Raw genomic sequence first — 13392 nt, forward strand, 5'->3', positions numbered from 1 at the left:
GGGGTCGCGGAGAGACAGGCAGGAAACTTGCTGAGCATCAGTATTGAACATGATGAGCGTGGACTTTGAAGCCGACTGTCTGGTTTTCAGTCAGTGTGAGAGTTCATTGCTCTTTCAAAAACTACACATCTTTGGATTTGCTGGGATTTCTCTTATATAAAATACAAAATAAAAACACAAAGTATTTTTGATTAAGTATATAGCCAAAAGAGACAATCCCTCTCTTCTTGGGTGGTCTAGGCAACAGTTAAAATGTTTCATTATTAAAATAAAAAGGATGATTAAAGCTAATGATTTTCACATAATGGTAATTATATTTGTCCTTCTGTCAACAGTACTACCTAAGCCAATTTGTGAGAGTGGGATTTGAGTGGAGCTCCTTTGGGTTCTTTTGGCTACAGAGGGTGGTGAATGTTTTTGCATGTGAAAGGTCTGGTGGGGCCTCACACATGGTAGGGTTTCAGTGATGACTGTTGTTTCACTAACAAGAACAACTAGAGAGACCAAAGAAGTTCTTTATCATAGTAATGGAATACCACTGTCTATCAAGAAAGTTCATAAAAATTATTTGGTTCTCACAATAGCAAATCTGTTCAGCTAGGAAAAACAGAATGAAAGAATAGTAGTTTACTCTTCCTTCTGTGTCAAACCCCTGGGTTCCCTCACAGTAGCCAGGGTAATTATACTAACTTAATTTGTTTTATTCACAAACTTTAGTCAAGAGGTGAAGGGCTTTAGCCCACAGAATGTGAAATGTTTTATCCAGTATCATTGGAGAGGTACTCAAAAGGCTCCTGCCCAGATATGTTTACTCTCATCCCCCACTTGAAATTTACATTTTCAGTGCCTTTAATTGCGCGAGCAGCTACAATGGAGTAGAGCAGACACATGAGATGCGGTGGACCTGGAACAGACGGTTGGGGCAGCACGTGAAGAACCTGGGAACAGGATCAACCTGGAGTCCTAGCAGGAAGTCTAGTCTGCAGGGTAGAAAGCAGGAGCCAAAGGATTAGACCAGACCGAACAGGCTGAGAGCTGTCGGTGTCAGAAAGGATCACACAGGGCATTCCTCAGGGTCAGTGAATATTTGGAAATCCTAGTGAATATCAGTATCATGGAAACCCAAACAGCGTCCTAGTTACAAAGCTGGGACTCAGTACAATTCAGGCTTGTTAGAAGACTGAGCAAATCTAGGGCAAAGGGAGCAAAGCAAAAACACATTTAATGGAACCAGATGAGGGATGGAGAAACTGTGATAGTGCCAGACACTTACTGGAAACAATAATAACATTGGGATTATTTCTGAAAGGTCCTTCCTAAAAATTCTCCTGTCCATCAGTGCAGTTGGAGAATGAGTTGATCCCATGGTTGGGCCTGAGGGAGTGAGACTTAGGTCAGTAAAGAGGGGGAGCATTTGTCCAGCTGTTCATGGATCAAGAAGCTCAAGGAAGGAGAGCTTGAGATTACCCCAATAGAGAACTGAGGGAAAGAGAAAAGGGGACAGATCAGGGCAGCAAGCCAAAGGTTGTGGGAAAAGATGCTGCAGAGGAAAAAGGAGAAACAGAGAAGTCAGAATTTGCCTACCCGTCTGTTTTGCCTCTAAGGCTAAAAATTCATGAGAGCCTATAACAGAAAAATGAGATGAGGGCGGGGGCTTTAGGAATATGACAAGTAATTATATAGAAGGGGAAAAAAAAACCCCAAAAAGCACAGTTGAACTAATTTCCACTAAAGAAGAAGAAGAAGAAGAAAAAAAAAAAAAGATTCAAGTTCCTAACCACTTGTGAGCATAAAATGAGATTAAATGCAAAAATATTTCAAAAGGTTAAAAGCATTATTCGAATGCAAGCTGGGTTTTGTTGCTACATTAATCATAGGGAAGACTGGTCCAAGGCCACCCAGATTACAGGAATAAACCCTGTAGCTTCTTCCCCTCCTATGATTGTTGCTTCTCTTTTCCAGGGCGGTCCAGCAGGAGACCTGGAGCAAATTGACAGTTATTTAGAAGCTCTGCTTAAAGAAGATAATCTCCTTTTTCAGAAGACTTTTAAATAAAATGACTGCAGGTACAGGACATAGTCTCCTTTCAGAAAAAAAGGAAAGTACTTCTCAAAATTAAAAGAAAAGACATTCCATTTTTTAAAATGCTAATAAGAAAAAAAGAAGATTCTGTAAAAATATCTCCTCTGCACTTGTTATTGTAAAGTTCATCTTGTTTAACAGTAAGAAAATTTTATGTTTTAGAAATGGAGACTGGTTTACAATTTGTATGTTTCCCAGTTCTATTCCCTAACTATTCCTGTTCTTTCAGAAACCATTTCTAGAGTTCTCTAGTTCCCGTGAGCTGCTAAGAAAGATGGAAATGTCATTTAGGCTTAAATTTTGTTTTCACTAAAAAGATTGTAAAAACTGGAAAACAGTGGTTTTTAAGAGCCAAAGAACTACAGAATCACCTCCTTTTGAAACTTGAGTTGAAAAAGAAAGACATTATACCCCTTCTCCACTACAGCCAGTACTCAGTAAAGCAGATAATATACATCCCAAAAGAACTTTGAGATATATTTTATATGTTAATTTTATTATTGAGTTATAGTAAAAGAACCAATCTTCTAAGCATAATATGAATACATATTACATATATGTAAGAATTGTGTTTTACATTTTCCTTGACAACTGTTTGTTTTATTTGTTTAGAAATGTCTGCAACTTTGGACAAAAGCAATAAAACATTTAATAAATGTTTGTGTAATTGTATAATTTTTATGTACATGCACATAGTACAAAATTCAGAACATGTGAAATGGAATACAGTACAGTGAAAAGTCTTCATCCCGTTCTTGTCTTTAGTTACTTAATTACTCTTCTCAAGAGGCATGGTTTTACTAGTTACTTATGAATTCATCCAAAAGCAGTCAATGTATATAAAACCATATAAATCATTATGTGAATATAAATATGGGTGTAATAGCATCCAGAATATGCTTTTGTTTTTTTCCATTTAATATATCTTCAAGATCATTCCATATCAGGATCAGTATATGTAGCGCTGTCTCATTGTCTTTAAACTGCTCTTTATTGTTCGATTCTGTAGGTATACCAAAATTTATTTTAGGTAAATATCCATCTTATGATGGACATTTACATTTTTCTTTTTTTTTCTCTTTTATAAGGCTTTTGCTTTTCTTTCTTTTTTAAAAATTTTATTTTATTAAGGTATAGTTGATTTACAGTGTTTTGTTAGTTTCTGGTGTACAGCAAAGTAATTCAGCTATACATATATATAATAGTTTGCATTTGCTAATCCCAAACTCCCGATTCATCCCTCCCTCTCCCCCCCCACCTTGGCAACCATAAGTCTGTTGTCTATGTCTGTGAGTCTGTTTCTGTTTCATAGGTAAGTTCATTTGTGTCATATTTTAGATTCTATGTATAAGTGATATTATATGGTACTTCTCTTTCTCTTTCTCACTTACTTTGCTTAGTATGATAATCTGAGTCCATCCATGTTGCTGCAAATGGCATTATTTCACTCCTTTTTATGGCTGAATAATAGTCCCTTGTGTATATATGTACCACATCTTCTTTATCCATTCATCTGTTGATGGACACTTAGGTTGTTTCCACGTCTTGGCTATTGTAAATAATGCTGCTATGAACATTGGGGTGCATATATCTTTTTGGATTATAGTTTTGTCTGGGTATATGTCCAGGAGTGGGATTGTTGGATCATATGGCAATTCAATTTTTAGTTTTTTGAGGAATCTCCATTCTGTTTTCCATAGTGGCTGCACCAATTTACATTCCCACCAACAACAGGAGGGTTCCCTTTTCTCCACACCCTCTCTAGCATTTGTTATTTGTAGACTTTTTAATGACGGCTGTTGCTGACTGGTGTGAGGTGGTACCTCAGTGTAATTTTGATTTGCATTTCTCTAATGATTAGTGATGTTGAGCATCTTTTCATGTGCATATTGGCCATATGTATTTCTTCTTTGGAGAAATGTCTATTTAGGTCTTCTGCCCATTTTTTGATTGGATTGTTTGATTTTTTGTTATTGAGTTGTATGAGCTGTTTATATATTTTGGAAATTAAGCCCTCATTGGTCACATCATTTGCAAATAATTTCTCCCAGTCCATAGGTTTTCTTTTCATTTTGTTTATGGTTTCCTTTGCTGTGCAAAAGCTTTTAAGTATGATTAGGTCCCATGTGTTTATTTTTGCTTTATTTCTGTTGCCTTGGGAGACTGACCTAAGAAAAATTGGTATGATTTATGTCAGAGAATGTTTTGCCTGTGTTCTCTTCTAGGAGTTTTGTTGTATCATGTCTTATATTTAAGTCTTTAAGCCATTTTGAATTTATTTTTCTGTATGATGTGAGGGTATGTTCTAACTGAATTGATTGACATGCAGCTGTCCAGCTTTTCCAACACCACTTGCTGAAGAGACTGTCTTTTCTCCATTGTATATTCTTGCCTCCTTTGTCAAAGATTAATTGACTGTAGGTGTTTGGGTTTATTTCTGAGCTCTCTATTCTGTTCTGTTGATCCATATGTCTGTTTTTGTGCCAATACCATGCTGTTGTGATAACTGTAGCTTTGTAGTATCGTCTGAAGTCTGGGAGGGTTATGCCTCCTGCTTTGTTCTTTTTCCTCAGGATTTCTTGGCCAATTCTGGGACTTTTATGGTTCCACATAAATTGTAGGATTATTCTAGTTCTGTGAAAAATGTGATGGGTAATTTGATAGGGATCACATTAAGTCTATAGATTGCTTTGGGTGGTGTGGCCATTTTAACAATGTTAATTCTTCCAATCCAAGTGCATGGAATATCTTTCCATTCCTTTGAATCATCTTCAGTTTCCTTTATTAATGTTTTAGACTTCTCAGCATATAAGTCTTTCACCTCCTTGGTCAGGATTATTCCTAAATAATTGTTTTTTGATGCAATTTTAAAACGGATTGTTCTTTTACATTCCCTTTCTGATATTTCATTGTTAGTGCTCATTTTTTTTTCACGTTTACATGTTCTCATCCTTTTGGATTTACATGCACACAACAGTGAACATTCTTGTAAATATGTTCATTTCACATATATGCAATTATACTTGTTAAATAAACTTCAGAAGATGCATTGCTGGGTCAAAGGGTACATACAGATATTATTAATAGATATTGCCTAATAACACTTCATAAAAATTGTATTAATAAATACCCTCCAGCAATATATTAATGTCTGTTTCTCACACCTTCACCTATCCCGTGAATTATAAGCATTCTTATGTCATTGATCAAATAGGTGAAAAGTGGTATATACTTGTAGCTTTAATGTACATTTCTTAGGAGTAAGACTGAGCACCTTTTCATGTTTAAAATTCATTTGAGGGCTTCCCTGGTAGTGCAGTGGTTGAGAGTCCGCCTGCCAATGCAGGGGACACGGGTTTGTGCCCCTGTCCGGGAGGGTCCCACATGCCGCGGAGCGGCTGGGGCCATGAGCCATGGCCGCTGAGCCTGCGCGTCCGGAGCCTGTACTCCACAACAGGAGAGGCCACAACAGTAAGTGGCCTGCGTACTGCAAAAAAAAAAAAAAAAAAAAAAAATTCATTTGAATTTTCAAATTTGGCCTTTGTTCATTTTTCAACTTGGTTATATTTTCCTACTAATTTATAGGAACTATTTTCATATTAGGGCAATTATCTTCTTTATATGATGTGTGTCACAAATGTTTTCTCATAATTTTTCATTTTTTAATGTTTTTATTATGTTATGAGCCATGTGAGATTTTCAAAAATGTTTGCTTTAATTTCCTTTCATTTATGGCTTCTGAGACTTTTAGTCATATTTAGAGAGTACTTTCCAATGCTAAAATTGTAAAGAAATTTTACATTGTTTTCTCTAATGATTTTGATAATCATATTGCTAAATCTTTGATTCATCTAGAACTTATTTTGCTGTCAGGAGTAAGTTAGAGATCTGATGTTGTTGTGTGTGTGTGTTTCCACAATAATGTCCCAGAATTATCAGTTGAATAAACTTTTCCCCAATGATCTGCAATACCACCTTATCGCAGGTTAAATTCCTATTTGTATTTGCACTGAGTTCTAAAACACAAAAAGATCTCTATTTTTTTCCATTGATTGTTTCATCTTTTCTCTTATTGAATCCATGTTGTTTTGGTAGGGCTAGCTAATAATTTTATTTTTCGAAAATTTCCTCTGTATCTTTGCGTGTATAATTCTTTTTAATTATATATATATATATAATTTTACACCTTTATTGGAGTATAATTGCTTTCAAATGGTGTGTTAATCTCTGCTTTATAACAAAGTGAATCAGTTATACATATACATATGTTCCCATATCTCTTCCCTCTTGCGTCTCCCTCCCTCCCACCCTCCCTATCCCACCCCACCAGGCAGTTACAAAGCACCGAGCTGATCTCCCTGTGCTATGCGGCTGCTTCCCACTAGCTATCTACCATAGGTTTGGTAGTGTATAAATGTCCATGCCTCTCTCTCGCTTTGTCACAGCTTACCCTTCCCCCTCCTCATATCCTCAAGTCCATTCTCTAGTAGGTCTCTGTCTTTATTCCTGTCTTACCCCTAGGTTCTTCATGACACTTTTTTTCCCTTAACTTCCATATATATATATATATGTGTTAGCATACGGTATTTGTCTTTCTCTTTCTGACTTACTTCACTCTGTATGACAGACTCTAGGTCTATCCACCTCATTACAAATAGCTCAATTTCATTTCTTTTTATGGCTGAGTAATATTCCATTGTATATATGTGCCACAACTTCTTTATCCATTCATCTGATGATGAACACTTAGGTTGTTTTCATCTCTGGGCTATTGTAAATAGAGCTGCAATGAACATTTCGGTACATGACTCTTTCTGAATTATGGTTTTCTCAGGGTATATGCCCAGTAGTGGGATTGCTAGGTCATATGGTAGTTCTACTTGTAGTTTTTTTAAAGGAACCTCCATACTGTTCTCCATAGTGGCTGTATCAATTTACATTCCCACCAACAGTGCAAGAGGGTTCCCTTTTCTCCACACCCTCTCCAGCAGTTATTGTTTCTAGATTTTTTGATGATGGCCATTCTGACTGGTGTGAGATGATATCTCATGGTAGTTTTGATTTGCATTTCTCTAATGATTAATGATGTTGAGCATTCTTTCATGTGTTTGTTGGCAGTCTGTATATCTTCTTTGGAGAAATGGCTGTTTAGGTCTTCTGCCCATTTTTGGATTGGGTTGTTTGTTTTTTTGTTATTGAGCTGCATGAGCTGCTTGTAAATTTTGGAGATTAATCTTTTGTCAGTTACTTCATTTGCAAATATTTTCTCCCACTCTGAGGGTTGTCTTTTGGTCTTGTTTATGGTTGCCTTTGCTGTGCAAAAGCTTTGAAGTTTCATTAGGTCCCATTTGTTTATTTTTGTTTTTATTTCCATTTCTCTAGGAGGTGGGTCAAAAAGGATCTTGCTGTGATTTATGTCATAGAGTGTTCTGCCTATGTTTTCCTCTAAGAGTTTCATAGTGTCTGGCCTTACATTTAGGTCTTTAATCCATTTTGAGCTTATTTTTGTGTATGGTGTTAGGGAGTGATCTAATCTCATACTTTTATATGTACCTGTCCAGTTTTCCCAGCACCACTTATTGTAGAGGCTGTCCTTTCTCCATTGTACATTCCTGCCTCCTTTATCGAAGATAAGGTGACCGTATGTGCGTGGGTTTATCTCTGGGCTTTCTATCCTGTTCCACTGATCTATCTTTCTATTTTTGTGCCAGTACCATACCGTCTTGATTACTGTTGCTTTGTAGTATAGTCTGAAGTCAGGGAGCCTGATTCCTCCAGCTCCGTTTTTCGTTCTCAAGATTGCTTTGGCTATTCGGGGTCTTTTGTGTTTCCATACAAATTGCGAAATTTTTTGTTCTAGTTCGGTGAAAAATGCCAGTGGTAGTTTGATAGGGATTGCATTGAATCTGTAGATTGCTTTGGGTAGTAGAGTCATTTTCACAATGTTGATTCTTCCAATCCAAGAACATGGTATATCTCTCCATCTATTTGTATCATCTTTAATTTCTTTCATCAGTGTCTTATAATTTTCTGCATACAGGTCTTTTGTCTCCTTAGGTGGGTTTATTCCTAGATATTTTATTCTTTTTGTTGCAATGGTAAATGGGAGTGTTTTCTTGATTTCACTTTCAGATTTTTCATCATTAGTGTATAGGAATGCCAGAGATTTCTGTGCATTAATTTTGTATCCTGCTACTTTACCAAATTCATGGATTAGCTCTAGTAGTTTTCTGGTAGCATCTTTAGGATTCTCTATGTATAGTATCATGTCATCTGCAAACAGTGACAGCTGTACTTCTTCTTTTCCGATTTGGATTCCTTTTATTTCCTTTCCTTCTCTGATTCCTGTGGCTAAAACTTTGAAAACTATGTTGAATAAGAGTGGTGAGAGTGGGCAACCTTGTCTTGTTCCTGATCTTAGTGGAAATGCTTTCAGTTTTTCACCATTGAGGATGATGTTGGCTGTGGGTTTGTCATATATGGCCTTTATTATGTTGAGGTAAGTTCCCTCTATGCCTACTTTATGCAGGGTTTTTATCATAAATGGGTGTTTAATTTCGTCGAAAGCTTCTCTGCATCTATTGAGATGATCATATGGTTTTTCTCCTTCAATTTGTTATATGGTGTATCACATTGATTGATTTGCATATATTAAAGAATCCTTGTGTTCCTGGAATAAACCCCACTTGATCATGGTGTATGATCCATTTAATGTGCTCTTGGATTCTGTTTGCTAGTATTTTGTTGAGGATTTTTGCATCTATGTTCATCAGTGATATTGGCCTGTAGTTTTCTTTCTTTGTGACATCGTTGTCTGGTTTTGGTATTAGGGTGATGGTGGCCTTGTAGAATGAGTTGGGGAGTGTTCCTCCCTCTGCTATATTTTGGAAGAGTTTGAGAAGGATAGGTGTTAGCTCTTTAAATGTTTGATTGAATTCACCTGTGAAGCCATCTGGTCCTGGGCTTTTGTTTGTTGGAAGATTTTTAATCACAGTTTCAATTTCAGTGCTTGTGATTAGTCTGTTCATATTTTCTATTTCTTCCTGATTCAGTCTTGGCAGGTTGTGCATTTCTAAGAATTTGTTCGTTTCTTCCAGGTTGGCCATTTTATTGCCATAGAGTTGCTTGTAGTAATCTCTCATGATCTTTTGTATTTCTGCAGTTTCAGTTGTTACTTCTCCTTTTTCATTTCTAATTCTATTGATTTGAGTTTTCTCCCTTTTTTTCTTGATGAGTCTAGCTAATGGTTTATCAATTTTGTTTATCTTTTCAAAGAACCAGCTTTTAGTTTTATTGATCTTTGCTATCGTTTCTTCATTTCTTTTTCCTTTATTTCTGATCTGATTTTTATGATTTCTTTCCTTCTGCTAACTTTGGTTTTTTTTTTTGTTCTTCTTTGTCTGATTGCTTTAGGTGCAAGGTTAGGTTGTTTATTCGAGATGTTTCCTGTTTCTTAAGGTAGGATTGTACTGCTATAAACTTCCCTCTTAGAAGTGCTTTTGATGCATCCCATACGTTTTGGATCATCGTGTCTCCATTTTCATTTGTGTCTAGGGATTTTTTGATTTCCTCTTTGATTTCTTCAGTGATCACTTCGTTATTAGTGTATTGTTTAGCCTCCATGTGTTTGTATTTTTTACAGATCTTTTCCTGTAATTGATATCTAGTCTCATAGCATTGTAGTCAGGAAAGATACTTGATGCAATTTCAATTTTCTTAAATTTACCGAGGCTTGATTTGTGACCCAAGATATGATCTATCCTGGAGAATGTTCCATGAGCGCTTGAGAAAATGTGTATTCTGTTGTTTTTGGATGGAATGTTCTATAAATATCAATTAAGTCCATCCTGTTTAATGTATCATTTAAAGCTTGTGTTTCCTTATTTATTTTCATTTTGGATGATTTGTCCATTGCTGAAAGTGGGGTGTTAAAGTCCCCTACTATGAATGTGTTACTGTCGATTTCCCCTTTTATGGCTGTTAGTATTTGCCTTATGTATTGAGGTGCTCCTATGTTGGGTGCAGAAATATTTACAATTGTTATATGTTCTTCTTGGATCGATCCCTTGATCATTATGTAGTGTCCTTCTTTGTCTCTTGTAAGTCTTCATTTTAAAGTCTATTTTGTCTGATACAAGAATTGCTACACCAGCTTTCTTTTGGTTTCCATTTGCATGAAATACCTTTTTCCATCCCCTTACTTTCAGTCTGTATGTGTCTCTAGGTCTGAAGTGGGTCTCTTGTAGACAGCATATATAAGGGTCTTGTTTTTGTATCCATTCAGCCAATCTGTGTCTTTTGGTGAGATCATTTAGTCCATTTACATTTAAGGTAATTATCCATATGTATGTTCCTATTCCCATTTTCTTAATTGTTTTGGGTTCGTTATTGGAGGTGTTTTCCTTCTCTTGTGTTTCTTGCCTAGAGAAGTTCCTTTAGCATTTGTTGTAAATCTGGTTTGGTGGTGCTCAACTCTCTCAGCTTTTGCTTGTCTGTAAAGGTTTTAATTTCTCCATCAAATCTGAATGAGATCCTTGCTGGGTAGAGTAATCTTGGTTGTAGGTTTTTCTCCTTTATCACTTTAAATATGTCCTGCCAGTCCCTTCTGGCTTGCGGAGTTTCTGCTGAAAGATCAGCTGTTAACTTTATGGGGATTCTTTTGTGTGTTATTTGTTGTTTTTCCCTTGCTGCTTTTAATATGTTTTCTTTGTATTTAATTTTTGACAGTTTGATTAATATGTGTCTTGGTGTATTTCTCCTTGGATTTATCCTGTATGGGACTCTCTGTGCTTCCTGGACTTGATTAACTATTTCCTTTCCCATATTAGGGAAGTTTTCAACTATAATCTCTTCAAATATTTTCTCAGTCCCTTTCTTTTTCTCTTCATCTTCTGGAACCCCTATAATTCGAATGTTGGTGCGTTTAATGTTGTCCCAGAGGTCTCTGAGACTGTCCTCAGTTCTTTTCATTCTTTTCTGTTTATTCTGCTCTGCAGTAGTTATTTCCACTATATTATCTTCCTCGTCACTTATCCGTTCTTCTGTCTCAGTTATTCTGCTATTGATCCCATCTAGAGTATTTTTAATTTCATTTATTGTGTTGTTCATCATTGTTTGTTTCATCTTTAGTTCTTCTAGGTCCTTGTTAAATGTTTCTTGCATTTTGTCTATTCTATTTCCAAGATTTTGGATCATCTTTACTATCATTATTCTGAATTCTTTTTCAGGTAGACTGCCTATTTCCTATTCATTTGTTATGTCTGGTGGGTTTTTTATCTTGCTCCTTCATCTGCTGTGTATTTTTCTGTCTTCTCATTTTGCTTATCTTACTGTGTTTGGGGTCTCCTTTTAGCAGGCTGCAGGTTCGTAGTTCCCGTTGTTTTTGGTGTCTGTCCCCAGTGGCTAAGGTTGGTTCAGTGGGTTGTGTAGGCTTCCTGGTGGAGGGGAGTATTGCCTGTGTTCTGGTGGATAAGGCTGGATCTTGTCGTTCTCGTGGGCAGGTCCACGTCTGGTGGTATGTTTTCGGATGTCTGTGGACTTATTATGATTTTAGGAAGCCTCTCTGCTAATGGGTGGGTTTGTGTTCCTGTCTTGCTAGTTGTTTGGCATAGGATGTCCAGCACTGTAGCTTGCTGGTTGTTGAGTGAAGCTGGGTGCTGGTGTTGAGATGGAGATCTCTGGGAGATATTTGCCATTTGATATTATGTGAATCTGGGGGGTCTCTTGTGGACCAGTGTCCTGAAGTTGGCTCTCCCACGTCAGAGGCACAGCACTGACTCCTGGCTGAAGCACCAAGATCCTTTCATCCACACGGCTCAGAATAAAAGGGAGAAAAAGTAGAAAGAAAGAATTAGTAGAAGTAGAAAGAAAGAAAGAAAAAGAAAGGAGGGAGGAAAGAAGGAAGGAAGGAGGGAAGGAAGGGGAAAAAGAAAGAAAGAAGATAAAGTAAAATAAAATAAAGTAAGATAAAATATAATAAAGTTATTAAAATAAAAAAATAATTATTAAGAGAAAAAAAATTTTACACAAACAAAAAACGGACGGATAGAACCCTAGGACAAATGGTGGAAGCAAAGCTATACAGACAAAATCTCACACAGAAGCATACACATATACCCTCGCAAAAAGAGGAAAAGGGGAAAAAATCATAAATCTTGCTCTCAAAGTTCACCTCAATTCAGGATGACTCGTTGTCTATTCATGTATTTCACAGGTGAAGGGTACATCAAGTTGATTGTGGAGCTTTAATTCGCTGCTTCTGAGGCTGCTGGGAGAGATTTCCCTTTCTCTTCTTTGTTCTCACAGCTCCCAGGGGCTCAGCTTTGGATTTGACCCAGCTTCTGCGTGTAGGTCGCCGGAGGGCGTCTGTTCTTTGCTCAGACAGGACGGGGTTAAAAGAGCCGCTGATTCGGGTGCTCTGGCTGACTCAGGCCGGTGGGGGGGGGGGGGGGGCGCGGGGCACGGAGGGCGGGGCCAGCGTGCGGCGGCAGAGGCCGGCGTGACGTTGCACCAGCCTGAGGCGTGCCGTGCGTTCTCCCGGGGTAGTTGTCCCTGGATCCCGGGACCCTGGCAGTGGCGGGCTGCACAGGTTCCCCGGAAGAGGGGTGTGGATAGTGATCTGTGCTCCCCCACAGGCTTGTTAGGGGCGGCGGCAGCAGCCTTAGCGTCTCATGCCTGTCTCTGAGGTCCGCGCTTTTAGCCGCGGCTCGCGCCCGTCTCTGGAGCTCCTTTAAGCAGGGCTCTTAATCCCCTCTCCTCGCGCACCAGGAAACAAAGAGGGAAGAAAAAGTCTCTTGCTTCTTCGGCCGGTCCAGACTTTCCTGGACTCCCTCCCGGCTAGTCGTGGCGCACTAACTCCCTGCAGGCTGTGTTCATGCCGCCAACCCCAGTCCTCTCCCGGCGCTCAGACCGAAGCCAGAGCCTGAACTCCAGGCCCCGCCTGCCCCGGTGGGTGAGCAGAGAAGCCTCAGACTGGTGAGTGCTGGTCGGCCCTGATCCTCTGGGCGGAAATCTCTCCGGTTTGCCCTCCGCACCCCTGTTGCTGTGCTCTCCTCCGGTGCTCCGTAGCTTTCCCCTTCCGCCACCCGCAGTCTCCGCCCGCGAAGGGGCTTCCTAGTGTTTGGAAACCTTTCCTCCTTCACAGCTCCCTCCCACTGGTGCAGGTCCCGTCCCTATCCTTTTGTCTCTGTTATTCTTTTTTTCTTTTGCCCTACCCAGGTACGTGGGGAGTTTCTTGCCTTTTGGGAGGTCTGAGGTCTTCTGCCAGCCTTCAGTCGGTGTTCTGTGGGAGTTGTTCCACGTGTAGATGTA

General features: G+C 38.6%; 1 protein-coding gene across 1 annotated transcript in view; it reads left to right on the forward strand.

Moving 5' to 3' along the window:
* The window catches only part of MORC1 (MORC family CW-type zinc finger 1), a 184931-nt gene that overhangs the window by 169378 nt on the left and 2161 nt on the right, over positions 1-13392 (forward strand). The window contains 2 exon segments of the mRNA XM_065875870.1: positions 1963-2046; positions 2048-2066. Of these exon segments, the coding sequence (XP_065731942.1) occupies positions 1963-2046; positions 2048-2066 (103 nt within the window).

This window comes from Phocoena phocoena, chromosome 4 (genome assembly GCF_963924675.1).
Source record: "Phocoena phocoena chromosome 4, mPhoPho1.1, whole genome shotgun sequence".
NCBI lineage: Eukaryota > Metazoa > Chordata > Mammalia > Artiodactyla > Phocoenidae > Phocoena > Phocoena phocoena.